The sequence below is a fragment of the Lampetra fluviatilis genome, chromosome 56, assembly GCF_964198595.1.
Source record: "Lampetra fluviatilis chromosome 56, kcLamFluv1.1, whole genome shotgun sequence".
NCBI classification, from domain to species: domain Eukaryota; kingdom Metazoa; phylum Chordata; class Hyperoartia; order Petromyzontiformes; family Petromyzontidae; genus Lampetra; species Lampetra fluviatilis.
In genome coordinates this window covers 6,634,505-6,660,093 of record NC_136330.1, presented here as the reverse complement: position 1 = coordinate 6,660,093, position 25,589 = coordinate 6,634,505, and the positions used below count along the sequence as shown (strand labels likewise).

The window sequence follows — 25,589 nt, the reverse complement described above, 5'->3', positions numbered from 1 at the left end:
CGCACACACACACATGCACACACACACACGCACACACACGTACGCACACACGCACACACACGCACACACACACGCACGTACACACACACACGCACACACACACACATGCACACACACACACATACACGCACGCACGTGCTCACACGCACGCACACACATGCACACACACACACGCACACACACACACATGCACACACACACACACACATGCACACACACACGCACACACACACACGCACACACGCAGACACACACACACACGCACACACGCACACACATGCACACACACACACATACACGCACGCACGTGCTCACACGCACGCACACACATGCACACACACACACACATACACGCACGTACGCACACACACACACACATGCACACACACACGCACACACACACACGCACACACGCAGACACACACACACACGCACACACGCACACACATGCACACACACGCACACACATGCACACACACGTACGCACACACATGCACACACACACACACGCGCGCACACGTGCGCGTCGCTGCGTAATCTCTAATCTCTTCCGACAAGGGGAGGAATTTTCGAGTGCCCGTTCATCACGGCGGGGCGGGCTGGCGGGCCACCACGCACAACACACAACACACTCCGCTGACGATGAGTTGTTATATATATTGTTCTTCTTGGTTCTTTCGGTAAAGTCACGTAGAAGGGAAGTAATAAAATAAAAAAAATGAAAAAATAATTATCACGACGTTTCGGCCACAACGCAAGCAGCCGTCCTCAGGTGAAGGACAGAACCAAGAAGATGAATCCCTGCAGTCACGAAAGCTTTAAATCGAAATATATATTGTTTTAAAATAGTAGTAGGAGCACTGTAGTAGTCTTTTTATTTATATATTTATATAAATATATATTTTTTTATATATAAATAACTCGTGGGGTTGGCGTTGGTGAAAGGGGGGCCTGTTTGTGTCGTCTGGTGGTCACAAATACGTTTCCGCGTGGCCCAGCGGGAAGAATTTCTCAACGCAACTAGCTAAACAAACAAACTAAACGCTTTCTTGGTTCTTTCGGTGAAGTCACGTAGAAGGGAAATAAAAAAATAATAAAAATAAAACATTCTAAAATACAATTCTCACGACGTTTCGGCCACAACGCAAGCAGCCGTCCTCAGGTGAAGAACAGGTCTGTCGGAAAGACAGCGTCTGAATGAACACCACCAAGCTTATATTCCCCCTCCAACCCAGCTTATATATACGCTCCAAGCCTGGTGGTGCCCATTCAGACGCTGTCTTTCTGACAGACCTGTTCTTCACCTGAGGACGGCTGCTTGCGTTGTGGCCGAAACGTCGTGAGAATTATTTTATTATATTTTATTTTTTTATTGTTTCCCTTCTACGTGACTTTACCGAAAGAACCAAGAAGATGAATCCCTGCAGTCACGAAAGCTTTAAATCGAAATTTAAACTGAACGCTTTTTTGTGACGTTTAAATTTGTTTTGCCCGGTTTAAGGCCTCACTGAGCTCTGTAGATTTTGACTTAAAACTTTCGTGGCTGCAGGAATTCCTATTCCTGGTTCTTTCGGTAAAAATAAAGTAAAAATGGAAATTAATGAAAGCAAAAACGACGTTTTGATCGCAACACAAACGGTCTTCATCTCTCCGTCTGATGAAGACCGCTGGTGTTGCGATGGAAACGTCGTGGATTTTGTGCTTTAATTATTTACAATAAAATTTTTAATTAACATTTTTTTATTTTATTAAAAATTTCTGTCGACGTGACTTTACCGAAAGAACCAAGAATATGAAGCTCTTTAGATCTTTGTTTCAGAAGCGACCCTGCTCGTCACAAACGAATGCCTCAACGGAGTGGGCTTCGTCATCATCGTCATCGTCATCATCGTCGTCATCATCGTCATCATCGTCATCGTCGTCGTCGTCGTCGTCGTCGTCATTATCGTCATCATCGTCATCATCATCATCGTCATCATCATCGTCAACATCATTGTCATCATCGTCATGATCATCATCATCGTCGTCGTCGTCGTCGTCGTCGTCATTATTGTCATCATCGTCTTCATCATCATCGTCATCATCATCGTCATTGTCATCATCGTCATCATCATCGTCGTCGTCGTCGTCGTGGCGTGGAAATGCCTAGCAGTAGCCAAATACTCCAAACGCACGATTGTAAATGTGCAGGGGAAAAACCGGAGGAGCCGGATAAAAATCCACGCGGTGACCACGGGGAGAGCGAGAGAGACATGGAAACTCCAAAAATACGAGCGCTACGGTGGCGAGGAGATGTTAACTACCTCGCCTGGTATACAGGAGGTTGTGGGTTCGATCCCGACCCTGACGCCTGCTGTATTTTTTTAGTTTGCGTGTCTCTCTCATCATCACGGTGGCTAGGAGATGTTAACTACCTCGCCTGGTGTACAGGAGGTCGTGGGTTCGATCCCGACCCTGACGCCTGCTGTATATTTGCAGTTTGCGTGTCTCTCATCATCATCACGGTGGCTAGGAGATGTTAACTACCTCGCCTGGTATACAGGAGGTCGTGGGTTCGATCCCGACTCTGACGTGCCAGGCGGTGGCAGGTTTAACGACGCATTCATGCTGATGCAGTTAACCCAAAAACCTCTTTCGATTTTATTTTAAAAGTTGTTGGCGGTGACGTCATCGCGCGTGACGCGTGTGACGTCACAGCGCGTGACGTCACAGCGCGTGACGTCACAGCGCTTGCGACGTCACCGCCCTCGCCGGGGCGGCCTGGCACGTGACGTCGTTGCCGCTGGTCGAACGCTCGTTCGGTGAACTGGTGCGCGCGCCGTGTGTTGGGCGAACGATGGGGAAATCCAATGCGTGTTGCGCAAGTTTAGTTTTCACTCCATAATTCTGTTGTGCGAGTGTGAGCGTGCGTACGTGAGCGTGCGTGCGAGTGTGAGCGTGCGTACGTGAGCGTGCGTGCGAGTGTGAGCGTGCGTACGTGAGCGTGCGTGCGAGTGTGAGCGTGCGTACGTGAGCGTGCGTGCGAGTGTGAGCGCGCGTGTGTACGTGAGCGCGCGTGTGTGGAGGGTGGCGGTGCAGCGGTTAGCGCTGCGCTACGAACCCGGCCACCCGGGTTCGATTCCCGCTCACGGCAAAGACCGGTGACTGAGACAAAGGCAGCCGGGCGTGGTGCTGGCCACCCACCCCCTCGTGTGCCACCGTGCCGGCCTTCACAGGTGCTGCTACTCGCTAACAGCACTTGCATGGCGATGCGTGACGCTCGCTGGCTCACGCTGGAGGTGTGACTCTGTGTGACTGCGTGTGTGTGACTGTGTGACTGCGTGTGTGTGACTCCGTGTGACTCTGTGTGACTGCGTGTGACTTGGTGTGACTCTGTGTGACTCTGCGTGTGTAGGCATGGCGGTGCGTGACGCTCGCTGGCTCACCCTGGAGGTGTGACTCCGTGTGACTGTGTGACTGTGTGTGTGTGACTCTGTGTGTGTGACTGTGTGTGTGTGACTCTGTGTGTGTGACTGTGTGTGTGTGACTCTGTAGGCATGGCGGTGCGTGACGCTTGCTGGCTCACGCTAGAGGTGTGACGTGTGTGACTCTGTGTGTGTGACTCTGTGTGTGTGCCCCGTGTGTAGGCATGGCGGTGCGTGACGCTCGCTGGCTCACCCTGGAGGTGTGACTTTGTGTGACTCTGTGTGTGACTGTGTGTGACTCTGTGTGTGACTGTGTGTGACTCTGTGTGTGTGTGACTCTGTAGGCATGGCGGTGCGTGACGCTCGCTGGCTCACGCTGGAGGTGTGTCGCGAGTTCTCGCGAGGCTCGTGCTCGCGCGACGCCTCCGAGTGCCGCTACGCGCACCCCCCCGAGGGCGTCACCGTGGACAACGGGCGCGTCGTCGCCTGCTTCGACTCGCTCAAGGTGCCCCCCGCAGAGACGAGGGCAACGCTGCCGCCCCCCCCCCCCCCCCGTTAGCGAGTGGCACCTACTACACACACACACATACAGACTACGCAGGGGACGTGCGTGTGTGCGAGTTTGTCAGAGGTCGCAAACGGGTTTTGATTCCTTACCCGTACCCGGCCGCACCAGGGTCGCAAACGGGTACCCGTACCCGGCCGTACCCATATGGGTATCGGGTACCCGATTGCGACCTCTGGGATGAAGCCACGTTGCAGGCGCGGGTGGGTTGATTCTAGGAACTTGAATTGTGAGAAGAGACAAGACGTTGGGAAATGAGTGACAATCACGGTGACTCACCAGTGACTCACGGCCTACCCGTACCCGTACCCGGCCGCACCAGGGTCTGGCCACCCACAGCACTTGCCCCAACAGTCTGTTAAAGGCTATACGGGGGATCTTTTTCTTTGTATGTGTGTGTGTATATTTGTCTTAAGTGTGCATGTGTGTGTGGATGTGTGCATGTACGTATGTGTATGTGTGTCTGTGTGTGTGTGTGTGTCGGGAAGCGGTAGTGCAGTGGGTAGCGCGCTGCACTGCGAACCTGGATACCCGGGTTCGATTCCCACTCACGGCCAACATCAGTGAGGTTTATCTGAACCGGTCCTGGGCCTCCCCGAGGTCGACTCAGCTTCAAATGAGTACCTGGTTCGGTGTGTAGTAAACATCGCCACCAGGGAGACAAAGGCGGCCGGGCGTGGTGCCGGCCACACCACCCCCTCGCGTGCCACAGCGCCGGCCTTCACAGGCCCCGCTCGCAAACAGCACTTGCCCCACCGAACCTGTGTAGTTCTAGATTTGAAGCTTTCGTGACTGCAGGGATTAATCTTCTTAGGTTTTTTCTGTAAAGTCACGTAAAAGGAAAATAGACAGACCTGTTCTCCACCTGCAGACGGCTGCTTGCGTTGTGGCCGAAACGTCGTGAGAATTATTTTACTATGTTTTATTATTTTATTATTTCCTTCTACGTGACTTTAATAAAAGTAAAATAAAATAAAAATCACGACGTTTCGGAGGCAACACAAGCTTCCGTCTTCAGGTGGAACAGTCACAGCACGATAGCTGTATCAAGTGAGAGAAATTCCAAAGAAACAGGAATTGTATATATACTGGTTGAGGGTGGGAGGAGCCAAGGTAGGCCCTGAATATTATTTTTGTGAGGTAGGCTACACGGCGGATATTTGTATGAACATGTGTGTCATAGGGAAAAAAAGGTGTCAGTTTTGTTGCCAGATAAAAGGGTAAAAAAAACAATTATCATATTTTTTTTTACTGGCAAATGAGGTTCCAACAGCGCTAGCGTGATCAGTCTATTTAGGATGCGCGCCACCGGTGTCTCTGTGTGGGTGCCTGTGAATGTCATAACATCTCACGGGTGACACCGGGGTTCCAGCGGGCTGGGTTCAACTCCCCGGCGCAGGCTCCCATCACCGCCAGCAGCAGCAGTAGCTGTGTCACCAGCGACGGCAAATGTCACACTCTCTTATCTCCAGTAGCACGGAGACACAGAGAGAGGGGGGAGGGAGTGAGTGAGTGAGAGGGGGCGAGAGAGACGGAGAGTGGGCGATGGAGGAGGCCGTGTGCTCGGTGGCAGATGACGGGGAGCTCTGCGTGCTGATATGAGCTACACGTCAGAGGCCGTCGGACTGCGAGAAGGGCTGCGTGCAGAACGAGAGAGAGCGAGAGAGAGAGCGAGAGAGTGAGCGAGAGAGTGAGCGAGAGAGTGAGCGAGTGAGAGAGCGAGTGAGTGAGCGAGAGAGTGAGCGAGAGAGTGAGCGAGAGAGTGAGCGAGAGAGTGAGCGAGAGAGTGAGAGAGTGAGCGAGTGAGCGAGAGAGCGAGTGAGTGAGCGAGAGAGTGAGCGAGTGAGCGAGTAGAGAGCGAGAGAGCGAGTGAGTGAGCGAGAGAGTGAGCGAGAGAGTGAGAGAGCGAGAGAGTGAGCGAGCGAGAGAGCGAGTGAGTGAGCGAGAGAGTGAGCGAGAGAGTGAGCGAGAGAGTGAGCGAGAGAGTGAGCGAGAGAGTGAGAGAGTGAGCGAGTGAGCGAGAGAGCGAGTGAGTGAGCGAGAGAGTGAGCGAGTGAGCGAGTGAGCGAGAGAGCGAGTGAGTGAGCGAGAGAGTGAGCGAGAGAGTGAGAGAGTGAGAGAGTGAGCGAGAGAGTGAGCGAGAGAGTGAGCGAGTGAGCGAGTGAGTGAGCGAGAGAGTGAGCGAGAGAGTGAGCGAGAGAGTGAGCGAGAGAGTGAGAGAGTGAGCGAGTGAGCGAGAGAGCGAGTGAGTGAGCGAGAGAGTGAGCGAGTGAGCGAGAGAGTGAGCGAGAGAGTGAGAGAGTGAGAGAGTGAGCGAGAGAGTGAGCGAGAGAGTGAGCGAAGTGAGCGAGAGAGTGAGCGAGAGAGTGAGCGAGAGAGTGAGCGAGAGAGCGAGAGAGTGAGCGAGAGAGTGAGCGAGAGAGTGAGCGAGTGAGCGAGTGAGCGAGAGAGCGAGTGAGTGAGCGAGAGAGTGAGCGAGAGAGCGAGAGAGTGAGCGAGTGAGTGAGCGAGAGAGTGAGCGAGAGAGTGAGCGAGTGAGCGAGTGAGCGAGAGAGCGAGTGAGTGAGCGAGAGAGTGAGCGAGGTGAGCGAAGTGAGCGAGAGAGCGAGTGAGTGAGCGAGTGAGTGAGCGAGAGAGTGAGCGAGTGAGCGAGTGAGCGAGAGAGAGAGCGAGTGAGCGAGAGAGTGAGCGAGTGAGCGAGTGAGCGAGAGAGCGAGTGAGTGAGCGAGAGAGTGAGCGAGTGAGCGAGTGAGCGAGAGAGCGAGTGAGTGAGCGAGAGAGTGAGCGAGAGAGTGAGCGAGAGAGTGAGCGAGAGAGTGAGCGAGTGAGCGAAGTGAGCGAGAGAGCGAGTGAGTGAGCGAGAGAGTGAGCGAGAGAGTGAGCGAGAGAGCGAGAGAGAGAGTGGGCGAGAGAGTGGGCGGGAGAGTGAGCGAGAGAGTGGGCGGGAGAGTGAGCGAGAGAGTGAGCGAGAGAGTGGGCGAGAGAGTGGGCGAGAGAGTGAGCGAGAGAGTGAGCGAGAGAGTGAGCGAGAGAGTGAGCGAGAGAGTGAGCGAGAGAGTGGGCGAGAGAGTGGGCGAGAGAGTGGGCGAGAGAGTGGGCGAGAGAGTGGGCGGGAGAGTGGGCGGGAGAGTGGGCGGGAGAGTGAGCGAGAGAGTGGGCGAGAGAGAGAGCGAGAGAGTGGGCGAGAGAGTGAGCGAGAGAGTGAGCGAGAGAGTGAGCGAGAGAGTGAGCGAGAGAGTGAGCGAGAGAGTGAGCGAGAGAGTGAGCGAGAGAGTGAGCGAGAGAGTGAGCGAGAGAGTGAGCGAGAGAGTGAGCGAGAGAGTGAGCGAGAGAGAGAGCGAGAGAGTGGGCGAGAGAGTGGGCGAGAGAGTGGGCGAGAGAGTGGGCGAGAGAGTGGGCGAGAGAGTGGGCGAGAGAGTGGGCGGGAGAGTGGGCGGGAGAGTGAGCGAGAGAGTGGGCGAGAGAGAGAGCGAGAGAGTGGGCGAGAGAGTGAGCGAGAGAGTGAGCGAGAGAGTGAGCGAGAGAGTGAGCGAGAGAGTGAGCGAGAGAGTGAGCGAGAGAGTGAGCGAGAGAGTGAGCGAGAGAGTGAGCGAGAGAGTGAGCGAGAGAGTGAGCGAGAGAGTGAGCGAGAGAGTGAGCGAGAGAGTGGGCGAGAGAGCGGGCGAGAGAGCGAGCGAGAGAGCGAGCGAGAGAGCGAGCGAGAGAGCGAGCGAGAGAGCGAGAGAGCGAGCGAGAGAGCGAGAGAGCGAGCGAGAGAGCGAGCGAGAGAGCGAGAGAGAGAGCGAGCGAGAGAGCGAGAGAGAGAGCGAGCGAGAGAGCGAGCGAGCGAGAGAGCGAGCGAGAGAGCGGGCGAGAGAGCGGGCGAGAGAGCGGGCGAGAGAGCGGGCGAGAGAGCGGGCGAGAGAGCGGGCGAGAGAGCGGGCGAGAGAGCGGGCGAGAGAGCGGGCGAGAGAGCGGGCGAGAGAGCGGGCGAGAGAGCGGGCGAGAGAGCGGGCGAGAGAGCGGGCGAGAGAGCGGGCGAGAGAGCGGGCGAGAGAGCGGGCGAGAGAGCGGGCGAGAGAGCGGGCGAGAGAGCGGGCGGGAGAGCGGGCGGGAGAGCGGGCGAGAGAGCGGGCGGGAGAGAGAGCGAGAGAGCGGGCGGGAGAGCGGGCGAGAGAGCGAGCGAGAGAGCGAGCGAGAGAGGGCGGGAGAGTGAGCGAGAGAGTGGGCGAGAGAGTAAGCGAGAGAGTGAGCGGGAGAGTGGGCGGGAGAGTGAGCGAGAGAGTGAGCGAGAGAGTGGGCGGGAGAGTGAGCGAGAGAGAGAGCGAGAGAGTGAGCGAGAGAGTGGGCGGGAGAGTGAGCGAGAGAGTGAGCGAGAGAGTGGGTGGGAGAGTGAGCGAGAGAACGAGCGAGAGAGTGGGCGAGAGAACGAGCGAGAGAGTGGGCGGGAGAGTGAGCGAGAGAGTGGGCGAGAGAGTGGGCGGGAGAGCGAGCGAGAGAGTGAGCGAGAGAGTGAGCGAGAGAACGAGCGAGAGAGTGAGCGAGAGAGTGGGCGAGAGAGTGGGCGAGAGAGTGAGCGAGCGAGAGAGCGAGAGAGTGAGCGAGAGAGCGAGCGAGAGAGCGAGCGAGAGAGCGAGAGAGTGAGCGAGAGAGCGAGCGAGAGAGCGAGCGAGAGAGTGAGCGAGAGGTGGGGGTTTTACATAAAGCAAAGTAAAAAAAAAATTACGAAATGATGAACGAAGCAAAGTGCCGACTACACCGAGCATCTTCTTGTTTCCACTGATCGTAGAGAGTGAGAGAGATGGGGGCGAGAGAGACGGAGATGGGGCGAGAGAGAGAGACAGAGAGAGTGGAAAGGAGAGGGAGGGAGAGAGAGAGAGAGACACTGACCCCCTCCCTCTTACCCCCCCCCCCAACCGGGGTCTGGAACTCGCTCCCCCCAGCCACCGGTGCTGTGGGCTCCCTACCCTGTTCCTGTCCAGGCTCGAGACCTTCCCCTTCCCTGCCAATGACTGATTCCCTCTCTCTCCCACAGATTCGCACAGAGACCCACAGACTTACACGGAGACCCATAGACTCACTCACATAGAGACTCACAGACTTGCATAGAGACCAAGAGACTCACACAGAGACCCGTACACTCACACAGAGACCCGTAGACTCGCACAGACACCCATAGACTCTCACAAAGACCCATAGACTCACACAAAGAGACCCACATACTCACACAGAGACCCACAGACTTACACGGAGACCCATAGACTCACTCACATAGAGACCCACAGACTCGCATAGAGACCAAGAGACTCACAGAGAGACCCACATACTCACACAGAGACCCATAGACTCACACAGAGACCCGTAGACTCGCACAGACACAAATACCCATAGACTCACTCACATAGAGACCCACATACTCACACAGAGACCCACAGACTCACACAGAGACCGTAGACTCACACAGAGACCCGTAGACTCGCACAGAGACCCATAGACTCACACAAAGAGACCCATAGACTCACACAACACAAAGACCCATAGACTCACTCACATAGAAACCCACAGACTCACATAGAGACCCATAGACTAGCATAGAGACCCGTAGACTCACACAGAGATCCACAGACTCAGACAGAGACCCACAGACTCGCACAGAGACCCATAGACTCACACAGAGACCTGTAGACTCACACCAAGACCCACAGACTCACACAGAGACCAATAGACTCACACAGAGACCCGCAGACTCACACAGAGACCCATAGACTCACACAGAGACCCATAGACACACACAGAGACCCATAGACTCACACAGAGACCCACAGACTCACACAGAGACCTGTAGACTCACACAGAGACCAACAGACTCACACAGAGACCCATAGACTCACACGGAGACCCACAGACCCACTTAGAAACCCACAGACTCACTCACACAGAGACCCACAGACTCACACGGAGACCCATAGACTCACTCACATAGAGACTCACAGACTCGCATAGAGACCAAGAGACTCACACAGAGACCCACATACTCACACAGAGACCCGTACACTCACACAGAGACCCGTAGACTCGCACAGACACCCATAGACTCTCACAAAGACCCATAGACTCACACAAAGAGACCCACATACTCACACAGAGACCCACAGACTCACACAAAGACCCGTAGACTCACACAGAGACCCGTAGACTCACACAGAGACCCGTAGACTCGCACAGAGACCCATAGACTCACACAAAGAGACCCATAGACTCACACAACACAAAGACCCATAGACTCACTCACATAGAGACCCACAGACTCACATAGAGACCCATAGACTAGCATAGAGACCCGTAGACTCACACAGAGATCCACAGACTCAGACAGAGACCCACAGACTCGCACAGAGACCCATAGACTCACACAGAGACCCACAAACTCACGCAGAGACCCACAGACTCACACAGAGACCCACAGGCTTACACAGAGACCCACAGACTCACAGAGAGACCCATAGACTCACGCAGAGTCTCATAGACTCACGCAGAGACCCGTAGACTCGCACAGAGACCCGTAGACTCACTCGCGTAGAGGCCAACAGACTAGCATAGAGAGACGCCGCGCCACATAACCGCACATTGTGAATGGCGATACAAAGACCGCATTGAGGTAGTGAGGGTGCCTCACAGGGTTCAGAATGGCCGTGTCAGAGGCACTGAGCCAGAACCGCTGAAGGCCTTGGGTTCAAGTCCTAGGTCTGGGTGACTTCTCCCTCCCTCTCTCTCTCTCTGTCACGCCGAGGTTCGTAATGGCCGTGTCAGAGACCCCGCGCTGGCATGCGAACACTATTATACAGTAATCCCTCGCCACTTCGCGGTTCAAGTTTCGCGGCCTCAGTGCATCGCGGATTTTTCGAACTGATTTAAAGGCCTCATTATACCTGTGCAGCAGTAACACCATCATCATCATCATTCATCATCACATTCATCGAACTGCACAGGTCTGTCATCGTCGTCATTGTCATCGTCATTGTCATCGTCGTCGTCGTCATTACTGGAGTCAAGTCTCAAGATGCTACTGTCATTGGTGAGTGTAGACCACCATAATACGTATCGTATGAGAGAGAGAGTGAATGTATAATATTAAGGTTTAATAATTAAATAGATTTAAGTAAAATATATATATAAAGTATAAATATACATATTTTAAACATTCTGGTACCCACACACACATACACGGAAATTCCTAGGGGGCCAATCCTACTTCGTGGATTTTCACCTATCGCGACGGGGTTCTGGTCCCCATTAATCGCGATAAACGAGGGATCACTGTATACACATTGCATTGTGTAATTGCATGGAAGGGAGAGGGTGAGAGAGAGAGTGGGGCGGGAGTGAACATGTGGTGGTGGGAGATGAGAGAGTGGGCGAGAGGGTGGGAGAGACCACGTGAGAGTTGGCAGTGGGAGAGGGCGTGAGTCTGAGGATGAGTGACGGCGCAATTACAGAGTCACCAGGGACTCGGAGTTGTCTCCCCACTGCTCCATTGCTTACTCGCTCGCCCGCTCGTTCGCTCATCCGCTCGCTCGTTCGCTCATCCGCCCGCTCGTTCGCTCATCCGCTCGCTCGCCCGCTCGTTCGCTCATCCGCTCGCTCGCCCGCTCGTTCGCTCATCCGCTCGCTCGCTCGCTCGTTCTCTCATCCGCTTGCTCGCCCGCTCGTTCGCTCGCCTGCTCGTTCGCTCGCCCGCTCGTTCGCTCGCCCCGCTCGTTCGCTCATCCGCTCACTCGCCCGCCCGCTCGCCTGCCCGCTAGTTCACTCGCTCGCCCACTCTCTAAATCACTTGCCCGCTCGTTCAGTCGCTCGCCCACTCTTTAAATCACTCGCCCGCTCATTCACTCGCCCGCCCACTCATTAACTCTCTTGCCCACTCTTTAAATCACTCGTCCACTGGTTCACTCGCTCGCCCACTCTTTAAATCACTTATTCGCTCGCTCGACTACTCTTTAAATCACTCACCCACTCATTCACTTGCTCGCCAACTCATTCACTCGCTCCATCACTCACTCCTCCACTCACTTATTCATTCACTCGTTCGTTCACACAATCACTCGGTCAGTCACGCACCCACTCATCCACTAGCTGTCTCTCTCGCTCGCTCGATCATTCACCAAATCACTCCTACCCAGATACTTGGTCGGTGGGTAGGTGAGTCACTCGTTGAATAGGTGAGTGGGCACGAAATTGATTAAGAGAGTGGTTAATTGGTTTGGTGGTTAATTGGTTGGGTGAGTAATTGGGTGCTTGATTGATTGGGTGTGAGATTGATTGATTGGGTGGGAGATTGATTGATTGGGTGGATGGGTGTGAATATTCGGTGGGTAATTGATTGGGTGGGTAATTGATTGATTGGGTGGGAGAGATTCATTGGGTGGGAGAGATTAATTGGGTGGGAGAGATTGATTGGGTGTGAGATTGATTGATTGGGTGGGAGATTGATTGATTGGGTGGATGGGTGTGAATATTCGGTGGGTAATTGATTGGGTGGGTAATTGATTGATTGGGTGGGAGAGATTCATTGGGTGGGAGAGATTAATTGGGTGGGAGAGATTGATTGGGTAAGTGATTGATTGGGTAAGTGATTGATTGGGTGGGTTGGTGATTATTCGGTGATTGATTGTGTGGGGGATTGATTGGGTTCTTGGTTTATTGACAGGGTGAGTGAGTGGGTGAGTGAATTAATGAGCGAGTTAAACAAATTAATGAGCGGGTGGGTGGATGGGTGTGTAAGTGAATGGGTGAGTGAGTGAGTGAGTGACTGATTGAGTAGGGTGCTTGGGGTGAGTCGGTGAGTGAGTGAGCGAGTAAGTGACCGCATGAGTGAGTGAGTCGTTGAGTGAGTGAGTCTGTGATTTAAGGTGCGAGCGGGTGAACAGGAGCACGAGAGGGGCGTGTAAGCGACCCAGTAAGTAAGTGAGCTGGTGAGCAAGTGACCACGTGAGCGAGCGAGTGAGTGAGTGAGTAAGTGAGTGAGCCGGTGAGTGAGTGAGTGAGCAAGTGAGTGAGCCGGTGAGTGAGTAAGTAAGTGAGTGAGCGAGTAAGTGATCGCATGAGTGAGTGAGCCGGTGAGTAAGTGAGTGAGTAAGTGACCGCATGAGTGAGTGAGCTGGTGAATGAGTGAGCCGGTGAGTGAGTGAGTGACCACGTGAGTGAGTGAGCCAGTGCGTGAGTGAGTGAGCGAGCGAGTAGGTGAATGCATGAGTGAGTGAGCCGGTGAGTGAGTGAGTGAGCCGGTGAGTGAGCCGGTGAGTGAGTGAGTGAGCCGGTGAGTGAGTGAGCCGGTGAGTGAGTGAGTGAGTAAGTGACTGCATGAGTGAGTGAGCCGGTGAGTGAGTGAGCGAGTAAGTGACTGCATGAGTGAGTGAGCCGGTGAGTGAGTGAGCCGGTGAATGAGTGAGTGAGCGAGTAAGTGACTGCATGAGTGAGTGAGCCGGTGAGTGAGTGAGCCGGTGAGTGAGTGAGTGAGTGAGCGAGTAAGTGACTGCATGATTGAGTGAGCCGGTGAGTGAGTGAGCGAGCGAGCGAGCGGGGGGTGTGAGGCCCCTGCGTCTTTCAGCACCTTTCACTGCCGGGCGCCCAACGTCACTCTCCGCTTTAAGCGCGCGTGCCTCCCGCTCTCTCTGTAGGCCGCACGGCAGGAAGTCTTCGCAGCTGTCACTGGGCCCAACCGAGAACCAAAATAAACAAAAATAATCCAAACAAACAGGGGGATCACCCGGCGGTGAAGGGTTCACCATGGCCGTGCCGGAGACAACCGAGCCAGTCCAGCTGAGAGGCCTGGGTTCGAGAGCCCTCGGTCTGTGTGTGTGTGTGTCTCTCTCTCAGGTGTTCATAATGGCCGTGTTAGAGACACACAGAGAGGGATGGGATGCTGAGGTTTGGATGCGGAGGTATTCTAGCGGCCCCTGACCATAACCGGGTGCTCCAGTGTAGTCGATGTTTCTCGGCCCCGTCACCAGTGACTGCACAAAATAGAAAAGCCCAATCCATTTGAAATGTGTTGACTCTGCCTCTGAGCTCCGTCTCCCCGCGTCTCACACCCATCACCGCCATCATCCCCCATCTCCCTGCGTCTCCCCCCGTCTCTCTCCCCGAATCCCCTCCCTCCCGTGTCTCTCTTGCTCTGTCTTTCTATATCTCCCCGCGTCTACCCCCCCCCGTGTCTAACCCCCCGTGTCTACCCCCCCGTGTCTAACCCCCGCGTCTTGACCCCCATGTCTACCCCCCCGTGTCTAACCCCCGCCTCTGACCCCCGTGTCTGACCCCCCGTGTCTAACCCCCGTGTATAACCCCCGTGTCTAACCCCCGTGTCTACCCCCCCCCGTGTCTAAACCCCGCGTCTACCCCCCCGTGTCTAACCCCCCGTGTCTAACCCCCGCGTCTTGACCCCCATGTCTACCCCCCCGTGTCTAACCCCCGCCTCTGACCCCCGCGTCTGACCCCCCGTGTCTAACCCCCGTGTCTAACCCCCGTGTCTAACCCCCCGTGTCTAACCCCCGCGTCTAACCCCCGCGTCTAACCCCCCGCGTCTAACCCCCGCGTCTTGACCCCCGCGTCTTGACCCCCGCGTCTGACCCCCCCCCCCCCCCCACGCACGCAACAGGACCGCTGCACACGCGACAGCTGCAAGTACCTGCACCCGCCGCAGCACCTGAAGGCGCAGCTGGAGATCAACGGGCGCAACAACCTGCTGCAGCAGAAGAGCGCCGCACTGCTGGCGCAGCACATGCACATGGCGAGCGCGGGCGCCACCTGCACCCTGCAGGCGCCACAGGTGCACCCCATGGTAATGACGATGAGGTGTCGACGACGACGACGACGACGATGGTGTCGACTCGTGTAGCGCCGCCGCCGCGGCCGTTCCCACAGATTAGTCGGAAATGTGAGGAGCCGGTCACAGGCCGAAGCCTCGACGACCTGGTGGTGCAGAGGCCTTGATGGGTAGGCTATAGGCCAAGGCCTCGACAACCTGGTAGTGCAGAGGCCTTGATGGGTAGGCCATAGGTCGAAGCCTCAACAACCTGGTGGTGCAGAGGCCTTGATGGGTAGGTCATAGACTGAAGCCTCAACAGCCTGGTAGTGCAGAGGCCTTGATGGGTAGGTCATAGACTGAAGCCTCAACAGCCTGGTAGTGCAGAGGCCTTGATGGGTAGGTCATAGACTGAAGCCTCAACAGCCTGGTAGTGCAGATGCCTTGATGGGTAGGCTATAGGCCAAGGCCTCGACAACCTGGTAGTGCAGAGGCCTTGATGGGTAGGTCATAGGCCGAAGCCTCAACAGCCTGGTGGTGCAGAGGCCTTGATGGGTAGGCTATAGGCAGAAGCCTCAACAACCTGGTAGTGCAGAGGCCTTGATGGGTAGGCCATAGGCCAAGGCCTCGACAACCTGGTAGTGCAGAGGCCTTGATGGGTAGGCCATAAGCAGAATACTCGACAACCTGGTAGCGCAGAGGCCTTGATGGGTAGGCCATAGGCCGGAGCCTCAACAACCTGGTAGTGCAGAGGCCTTAATGGGTAGGCCATAGGTTGAAGCCTCAACAGCCTGGTAGTGCAGAGGCCTTGATGGGTAGGTCATAGGCCGGAGCCTCAACAACCTGGTAGTGCAGAGGCCTTGATGGGTAGGCCATAAGCAGATGCCTCAACAACCTGGTGGTGCAGAGGCCTTGATGGGTAGGACATAAGCAGAAGCCTCAACAACCTGGTGGTGCAGAGGCCTTGATGGGTAGGCCATAGGCCAAAGCCTCGACAAACTGGCAGTGCTGGGAAGATCTGCACCCCCGCCCCCACCCCGGGGTGCAGCAGTGTGTCTCTCGACGCCTCGCGTTTCTCTTGTTCCATCTCTCTCCCCCTCTGTTCCCCTCCCCCCCAATCCGCCATCTCGCAGATCTATCCGATGCTGCAGGGTTTCCCGCCGGCCCACGCGGGGGGCATCTTCGCCCAGAGCCACTCCCCCTACGCCTCCTTCTCCCCGTACCTGCCCATGCTGTCGCAGGCCCCCATGGGGCTTTTCACAGACCTCTCCCTCGGGGGCCACCTCCTCTTCCCGGGGGGCTCCTACCTCCCGCAGCTTGCGCTGGGGGACCCTTCCTGCGGCGCCATGGCCCCCGGCATGGTCCCCTCCGCGGCAAGCATGGCGGGGGCCATGGCCGCGGCTGCAGCGGCGGCCGCCGTGTCGCAGAAGGCCTTCCGCAGCGAGGTGAGGGGGAGGGGCGGCGGTGATGATGGCGGCGGTGGTTGTGGTCGCCTGTGTTGAGTTGTGGTGTGGCGGCGGTAGTGGTGTGGTGGTGGTGATTGTGGTGGTCTGTGTTGAGTTGTGGTGTGGCGGTGGTGGTGGTGGTGGTGGTTGTGGTCGCCTGTGTTGAGTTGTGGTGTGGCGGTGGTGGTGGTGGTGGTGGTGGTTGTGGTCGCCTGTGTTGAGTTGTGGTGTGGTGGTGGTGGTGGTTGTGGTGGCGGTGGTGGTGGTGGTGGTCTGTGTTGAGTTGTGGTGTGGCGGTGGTGGTGGTGGTGGTTGTGGTCGCCTGTGTTGAGTTGTGGTGTGGCGGCGGTGGTGATGGTGGCGGCGGTGACCTGTGTTGATTTGTGGTGGTGGCGGCGGTGGTGGTGGTGGTGATGGTGGCGGCGGCGGTGGTGGCGGTGGTCTGTGTTGCATTGCAGTGTGGCGGTGGGTGGTGGTGGTAGGGTAAGGCGGTGGTGATGTTTAGCGGTGTGTTGTGGTCGTGGTGGTAGTGGTTGTGGTGGTGGTGGCGCTTGATGGTGGGGTCTTGTGGTTCGTAGTGGTGGTGGTGTTCAGTGGTTTGGCAGCGGGGTTGAGTGGCTGGCGCGTCCCGCATGTATATTGACACCCCGATCGAACACAAGCCAACAGCGTCGTTGTTGAGCTGATTGACAATTTGTCCCATTAGCAAACACACAAGTAGCACTTGCACACAATTGTTGCTATCTCATTGCAATCGGACACCGGCGGGTGTCTGATTGAGCTGGAACGAGGCTCTTGGTCGTGGTTGGTGATGGTGGGTGGTGATGATGGTGGTGATGGTGGTGGTGATGGTGGTGGTGATGGTGGTGGTGATGGTGGTGGTGATGGTGGTGGTGATGGTGGTGGTGGTGGTGATGGTGGTTGGTGATTGAGCGGTCACATCTCTCGCTTTGCGCTCCCAGTTCCGTTCGAGGAACGGCACGACCCTTGGCATCTTCATGTGTGTGTCGTCTGCCCAGAGGTCGCAAATGGGTTTTGATTCCATACCCTACCCGCACCCGGCCAGGTACGGGTAGGGTAGGGTATCGGGTACCTGATTGCGACCTCTGGGATGAAGCCATGTTGCAGGCGCGGGTGGGTTGATTCTAGAACTTGAATTGTGAGAAGAGACAAGACGTTGGGAAATGAGTGACTAACGGTGACTCACCAGTGACTCACGGCCTACCCGTACCCGTACCCGGCCGCACCAGGGTCGCAAACGGCTACCCGTACCCGGCCGGCTACGGGTAGCCGGGTATCAGGTAGGGTACGGGTATCGGGTACCCGGTTGCGACCTCTGCGTCTGCCTCTGGTGCATTGTCTTTCCATCCAGTTTGTATTGTTCCATCTTATTGGCATTGTTGCTTCTAGTTGGCGTTGTTCCATCTCGTTTCTTTATAGCAACATTCGCAAGGCGAGCTTGCACACATTGGAAGTAATCGACTTCCCACGACGCAATGCGCATTCAATCGATGCCCTTTGCTCAGCCAGTCGGTCGCGACGCGGTTGGTTGATTGAAACGTCGTCGGCTGTCTAGTCCAGGGGGGCACCCCCAGTGGCAGCTTCCCCTGTGTGGCACGAGGCTCATGATCACGCTGGTAGGAGGCACCGCTGCTACTGTGTCATGGACGCAGCCTGCGGTGGTTTGACAGTATGGGGGCGATGTTGCTGCTGCTGTGCGGGTGGTCAGGTCGAGGGGCACCCCCAGTGGCAGCTTTCCCTGTGTGGCACGAGGCTCAACGTCACGCTGGTAGTAGGCACCGCCGCAGTGTTTCACACGACACACACAGCCTGCGGTCCTTTCACAGTAGGGGGGGGGCAATGCTGCTGCTGCTGCTGCTGTGTTGTCTAGTCTAGGGGGGGGGGCGGGTGGCCAGCACCACAAACAAAGATCCCCCATATAGCCTTAACAGACTGTAGGGGCAAGTGCTGTTAGCGAGCACCTGTGAAGGCCGGCACGGCACACGAGGGGGTGGGTGGCCAGCACCACGCCCGACCGCCTTTGTCTCCCCAGTGGTGATGTTTACACACCGCACCAGGTACTCATTTGAGGCTGAGTCGACCTAGGGGAGGCCCAGGACCGGTTCAGATAATTGTCACTGGTGTTGGCGGCCGTGAGCGGGAATCGAACTCGTGTCGCCGGGTTCATAGTGCAGCGTAGCGCTAACCGCTGCACCACCGCTCGCCAGCGCCACGCACACACACACACGCACACACACTGACACACACACACACGCGCACACACACTGACACACACACACTGACACACACACACACACTGACACACACACACTGACACACACACACACGCGCACACACACTGACACACACACACACTGACACACACACACACACTGACACACACACACGCACACACACTGACACACACACACGCACACACACCATTACACACACACACTGACATACACACACACTGACACGCACACACACACTGACACACACACACACACTGACACACACACACACTGACACACACACACTGACACATACACACACACACTGACACACACACACACACTGACACACACACACACACACACTAACACACACACACTGACACACACACACACACTGACACACACACACACACACTGACACACACACACACGCACACACACACACGTCCCGTACGCCCCTTTCTTGAAGCTGTGCCACTAACCCTCGTGCACCCATCCTGGCACCCACCACCACCTCCCTCCCCCCTCCTCCTCGTCCGACCGCATCACCGCCCCTCAGCCACATTGGTGCCGAATTACCGCACCCTTGTGAATTCTGGCATCGGGGCGGCGGTTTCAAGCGTCGCCCGGCCCGGATCCGCCGATGTTTACCGGACCGGAGTGGCCGCTCGGCTCCGGAGTTGGCACATGCAGACACAGAGAGAGAGAGAACGAGTGAGAGACACAGAGAGAGAGAGAGCCAGGGTGTGTGGGCCGGAGTTCCGCCATGTGGCGCGGCTGACCCACGCCGTGCCGGCCTTCAAGGAGCAGTGGGCGATGGAGGAGGCCGTGTGCTCGGTGGCAGATGACGGGGAGCTCTGCGTGCTGATATGAGCTACCCGTTGGAGGCCATCGGACTGCGAGAAGGGCTGCATGCAGAACGAGAGTGAGCGAGAGAGCGAAAGAGAGAGTGACTGAGAGAGTGAGCGAGAGAACGAGCGAGAGAGTGAGCGAGAGAGTGAGCGAGCGAGAGAGAGAGCGAGAGAGTGAGCGAGAGAGAGTGAGCGAGAGAGAGAGCGAGAGAGTGAGCGAGAGAGTGAGCGAGAGAGAGAGAGTGAGCGAGAGAGTGAGCGAGAGAGTGAGCGAGAGAGTGAGCGAGTGAGCGAGAGAGAGAGAGCGAGAGAGTGAGCGAGAGAGTGAGCGAGAGAGTGAGCGAGTGAGCGAGAGAGAGAGAGAGCGAGAGAGTGAGCGAGAGAGTGAGCGAGCGAGTGAGCGAGCGAGAGGTGGGGGATTTACATAAAGCAAAGTTATAAAAAAAATTATGAAATGATGAATGAAGAAAAATGCCGACTACACCGAGCATCTTCTTGTTTCCACTGATCGTAAAAAAAGAAGAGAGCGAGAGAGATAGAGAGAGAGTGAGAGAGAGTGAGAGAGATAGAGAGATAGAGAGGGGAAGGGGTTGGGGTGATGTTAAATAATTAATTAAATTGGCGCACGGGGCAGGACTGGGTTCACCTCGTAAACATGACAAAGATGACGACGACGACGATGAATGATGGTCAAGTTTCAAGTGTGTTGTAAACTATAAACTATTTTTATTTTGCCAGGTAAGGTCACGCTGAGCTGTGACCTCACCATCACAGGCGAAGTGGGCTTATCATCAGCATCATCATCGTTGCGTGGACATTTATAGCGGTAGCTAAACTTCTCTAAAACGCGCGGATGTCGACTCTAAATGTGGAGGGAAAACCGGAGGACCCTGAGAAAAACCCACGCGGCGACGGAGGGCGTCAAGGTCGGGATCTGGAACCCACAACTTGCTATATGCCACGCGAGGTAGTTGGGGTTGTATTTGAACCCAGCCGACAATTCAACAGGCCGGGTTAGGAATCCCGTTTGCAAGGAGCGGCCCTGGGTCTCCTCTGTGATCAGCGTGACACAGAGATGCAGAGATATTGTACGTAGAGACGCGTAGAGCTGCAGAGAGATACAAGTTTGTGCGAGCGGGATAGCAGTTTGATTCACAAGCAGTGACCCGGGGCATTTGTCTGTCGGTAGGGGGGCGATCGTTGCTGCTGTGTGTGGGTGTAGCCTAGGGGCACCCCCAGTGGGAGATGCCCCTGTGTGCTTATTAGTCTGGCAGTAGGTGGGCGATGATTGCTGCTGCTGCTGCTGCTGTGTAGCCTGTGGGTCACTCCGCAGCTCGGCGGTGGGCAGGTCACGTGTGGGGTGGGGTGAAGTGTGGGTACACGGCCACCTCTTCCAGCACTTGCAGGCTCGCCACAGGGTTCACTCTCGTGAAGGCCTCTACCAGGCGAGACAGGGAGAGAGGAGCACGGGGATTAAAGAACACACGCAGGCCAGAGGTCGCCAACGGGTTTTGATTCCTTACCCGTACCCGGCCGCACCAGGGTCGCAAACGGGTACCCGTACCCGTACCCGGCCGGGTATGGGTACCCGTTCCCTACCCGTACCCTACCCGAAATGAGTGACAAACGGTTACTCACCAGTGACTCATGGCCTACCCGTACCCGGCCGCACCAGGGTCGCAAACGGGTACCTGTACCCTACCCGTACCCTACCCGAAATGAGTGACAAACGGTTACTCTCACCAGTGACTCACGGCCTACCTGTATCCGTACCCGGCCGCACCAGGGTCACAAACGGGTACCCGTACCCGGCCGGGTATGGGTAGCCAGGTATCGGGTAGGGTACGGGTACGGGTAGCCGGGTATCGGGTAGGGTATGGGTATCGGGTAGAGTACGGGTATCGGGTAGGGTACGGGTATGGGTAGCCGGGTATCGGGTAGGGTACGGGTATCGGGTAGGGTTCGGGTAGCCGGGTATCGAGTAGAGTACGGGTATCGGGTAGTGTACGGGTATCGGGTAGGGTACGGGTACGGGTAGCCGGGTATCGGGTAGGGTACGGGTATGGGTAGCCGGGTATCGGGTAGGGTACGGGTATCGGGTAGGGTTCGGGTATCGGGTAGGGTATGGGTACGGGTAGCCGGGTATCGGGTAGGGTACGGGTATCGGGTAGGGTACGGGTATCGGGTAGGGTATGGGTTCGGGTAGCCGGGTATCGGGTAGAGTACGGGTATCGGGTAGGGTACGGGTATCGGGTAGGGTATGGGTACGGGTAGCCGGGTATCGGGTAGGGTACGGGTATCGGGTAGGGTATGGGTACGGGTAGCCGGGTATCGGGTAGGGTACGGGTATCGGGTAGGGTACGGGTATTGGGTACGGGTAGCCGGGTATCGGGTATCGGGTAGAGTACGGGTATCGGGTAGGGTACGGGTATTGGGTACGGGTAGCCGGGTATCGGGTATCGGGTAGGGTACGGGTATCGGGTACCCGATTGCGACCTCAGGGTAGAGACCATCGTAGTCACGGTGATCTCCATCGAGCAGTGGATAGACCCTGACGAGGGCGAGCACACCGCGAGACGGGGGCACGAGCACGTGGGTGAGGGAGGCCTCGTTCTGGGCGTCCAGGAGGCGAGCGTGAGGCCTGGGGCAGGCCTCGTGGGTCGGTCGAGGCCAAGGGGGGGTCGGCAAGCCGCACCTCGGCAGGGCCGCGTCGTGGTGGCTCTCGGTTTTATTTTGGTGAACCGTCGAAACAATATTTATGAATAATGAGGCGGATCTTGAAATATCGAGTTTTAGGGTTTTTTCAAACTACCGAATTCGAAAAGAAAAGATTAAACTTATGACTTTGGTTGAATTTCGATTTAAAGCTTTCGTGACTGCAGGGATTCATCTTCTTGGTTCTTTCGGTAAAGTCACGTAGAAGGGACATAATAATAATTATAATAATAATAATTATTATTTCCCTTCTACGTGACTTTACCGAAAGAACCAAGAAGACTTTGGTTGACTAACCGCTGGTTAAGACTTAAGCACGGAGCGGCAGCCTAAGGGGTTTGGAACGTGCCCGAGAGGGTTTCGTCCATCCAGGAGACGGAATGATGATGATGATGACAGCTGCCGTGTGGTAAGGGGGGGGGCAGGTGTTCATCGCTCCATCGCCGTTCCCTGAGAGTTGACTGGCTGCCCAGGGATGCCGTCAGTCAGCAGTAGATAGACCATGGCCGATGGTGGTGATGGGGTTTATTGTGAGCCACAGCGGATCGCTCGCTGCCGACGACGACGATGATGATGACGATGATGATGATGACGAATAATGATGGTGGCTAGCAATGACGATGGTGGTGATGGGGTTTATTGTGAGCCACAGCGGATCGCTTGCTGCCGACGATGATGATGACGATGATGATGATGGCGAAATAATGATGGTGGCTAGCAATGACGATGGTGGTGATGGGGTTTATTGTGAGCCACAGCGGATCGCTTGCTGCCGACGATGATGATGACGATGATGATGATGGCGAAATAATGATGGTGGCTAACAATGACGATGGTGGTGATGGGGTTTATTGTGAGGCACAGCGGATCGCTCGCTGCCACCGCTGACGACGACGACGACGATGATGACGATGATGATGATGGGGAAATAATGATGGTGGCTAACAATGACGATGGTAGTGATGGGGTTTGTTGTGAGCCACAGCGGATCGCTCGCTGCCACCGCTGACGACGACGATGACGACGACGATGATGACGATGATGATGGTGATGGCGAAATAATGATGGTGGCTAACAATGACGATGGTGGTCGTTAACAATGATGGTGATGGTATTGATGCCCATCACGATAACGATGATGATGGGGACATGGATTCAATCAATGATGATGCCAATGATAACGACGACATTTATAATGATGCTGATGATGCTGATGATGATGGTTACGCAGCCTCTCACTGCTGATGATAACGATGATTGGGTTGATGACGATGTTGAAGATTGTGCCCCTGACGAAGATGACGGGTGGTGGTGGTGGCGGTGGTGGTGGTAGCGGTGGCGGCGGCGGTGGTGGCGGTGGTGGTGGCGGTGGTGGTGGCGGTGGTGGCGGCGGTGGTGGCGGTGGTGGTGGCGGTGGTGGCGGTGGTGGCGGCGGTGGTGGTGGCGGCGGTGGCGGCGGTGGTGGTGGCGGTGGCGGCGGTGGTGGTGGTGGTGGCGGTGGTGGTGGCGGTGGTGGCGGTGGTGGTGGCGGTGGTGGCAGTGGGGGTCCCGCCGGTAATTTTTCATGGGCCTCATGTGAAATTACCATCACTCAGTACAGTGCCGTGTCCTTTACTCTCAAAATAACCCCTCATTTGATATCTCGATCCCCTGATGCACACTCCCCCCCACCCACCCTCCCTCCGTCTCAACCTCACGGTATTTTTAGCATCGTCGCCTCCGATCTGTTTAGCGGCTGTGAGCTCTAGACACCCGGGTCTCCCCGTGTCTCTGTGAGCTCTTAATATCCAGTCTACCTGTGTAGTATGTGAGTTCTAGACTCACAGACTCCCAGTGTGGACTGTGAGTTCTAGACTGCCAGTCTCCCTGTGTGGACTGTGAGCTATGGAGGCCCTGTCACAATAACCCCACTCTCGTGTCTTAGCAAGTGCCTCGGTTCGACTTCCAATTCCCTGGCACCTTCTTTCCCCGTGGAGTTTGAATGTCTTCGTGGAGGAGTTTGTAGGTTTTTGTGGAGGAGTTTGTAGATCTTTGTGGAGTTTGTAGATCTTCGTTGAGTTTGTAGGTCTTCGTGGAGGAGTTTGTAGGGCCTCGTGGAGTTTGTAGGTCTCCGTGGAGTTTGTAGGTCTCCGTGGAGTTTGTAGGTCTTTGTGGAGTTTGTAGGTCTTCGTGGAGTTTGTAGGTCTTCGTGGAGTTTGTAGGTCTTCATGGAGTTTGTAGGTCTTCGTGGAGTTTGTAGGTCTTCGTGGAAGAGTTTGTAGGTCTTCGTGCAAGAGTTTGTAGGTCTTCGTGGAGTTTGTAGGTCTTCGTGGAGTTTGTAGGTCTTCGTGGAGTTTGTAGGTCTTCGTGGAGTTTGTAGGTCTTCGTGCAAGAGTTTGTAGGTCTTCGTGGAGTTTGTAGGTCTTCGTGGAGTTTGTAGGTCTTCGTGGAGTTTGTAGGTCTTCGTGGAAGAGTTTGTAGGTCTTCGTGCAAGAGTTTGTAGGTCTTCGTGGAGTTTGTAGGTCTTCGTGGAGTTTGTAGGTCTTCGTGGAGTTTGTAGGTCTTCGTGGAGTTTGTAGGTCTTCGTGGAGGAGTTTGTAGGTCTTCGTGGAGTTTGTAGGTCTTCGTGGAGTTTGTAGGTCTTCGTGGAGTCTGTAGATATTCGTGGAGTTTGTAGGTCTCCGTGGAGTTTGTAGGTCTCCGTGGAGTTTTAATGTCTCCGTGGAGTTTGAATGTCTCCGTGGAGTTTTAATGTCTCCGTGGAGTTTGTAGGTCTTTGTGGGGTTTGTAGGTCTTCGTGGAGTTTGTAGGTCTTCGTGGAGTTTGTAGGTCTTCGTGGAGTTTGTAGATCTTCGTGGAGTTTGTAGGTCTTCGTGGAGTTTGTAGGTCTTCGTGGAGTTTGTAGATCTTCGTGGAGTTTGTAGGTCTTCGTGGAGTTTGTAGGTCTTCGTGGAGTTTGTAGATCTTCGTGGAGGAGTTTGTAGGTCTCCGTGGAGTTTGTAGGTCTTCGTGGTGGAGTTTGTAGGTCTCCGTGGAGTTTGTAGGTCTTCGTGGAGGAGTTTGAATGTCTTCGTGGAAGAGTTTGTAGGTCTTCGTGGAGTTTGTAGGTCTTTGTGGAGTTTGTAGGTCTTTGTGGAGTTTGTAGGTCTTTGTGGAGTTTGTAGGTCTTTGTGGAGTTTGTAGGTCTTTGTGGAGTTTGTAGGTCTTCGTGGAGTTTGTAGGTCTTCGTGGAGTTTGTAGGTCTTCGTGGAGTTTGTAGGTCTTTGTGGAGTTTGTAGGTCTTTGTGGAGTTTGTAGGTCTTTGTGGAGTTTGTAGGTCTTTGTGGAGTTTGTAGGTCTTTGTGGAGTTTGTAGGTCTTCGTGGAGTTTGTAGGTCTTCGTGGAGTTTGTAGGTCTTTGTGGAGTTTGTAGGTCTTCGTGGAGTTTGTAGGTCTTTGTGGAGTTTGTAGGTCTTTGTGGAGTTTGTAGGTCTCCGTGGAGTTTGTAGGTCTTCGTGGAGTTTGTAGGTCTTTGTGGAGTTTGTAGGTCTTTGTGGAGTTTGTAGGTCTTTGTGGAGTTTGTAGGTCTTTGTGGAGTTTGTAGGTCTTCGTGGAGTTTGTAGGTCTTCGTGGAGTTT

The 25,589-nt window shown here is 55.4% G+C and overlaps 1 protein-coding gene and 1 long non-coding RNA gene across 6 annotated transcripts in view; both read left to right on the top strand.

Moving 5' to 3' along the window:
* Positions 1 to 25,589, top strand: part of LOC144950158 (muscleblind-like protein 2) — a 96,844-nt gene that overhangs the window by 36,888 nt on the left and 34,367 nt on the right. For all 5 annotated transcript variants that reach the window (XM_078880222.1, XM_078880225.1, XM_078880224.1 and 2 more), the window contains exons 3-5: positions 3,749 to 3,909; positions 14,600 to 14,782; positions 15,880 to 16,191. In XM_078880222.1, the coding sequence (XP_078736348.1) occupies positions 3,751 to 3,909; positions 14,600 to 14,782; positions 15,880 to 16,191 (654 nt within the window). In that variant the 5' untranslated portion in view covers positions 3,749 to 3,750. The remainder of the gene's footprint in view (positions 1 to 3,748; positions 3,910 to 14,599; positions 14,783 to 15,879; positions 16,192 to 25,589) is intronic.
* Positions 23,479 to 25,115, top strand: LOC144950149 (uncharacterized). Its single transcript, XR_013640347.1, has 3 exons — positions 23,479 to 24,255; positions 24,414 to 24,454; positions 24,515 to 25,115. It is a non-coding gene; the product is annotated as an uncharacterized LOC144950149 (long non-coding RNA).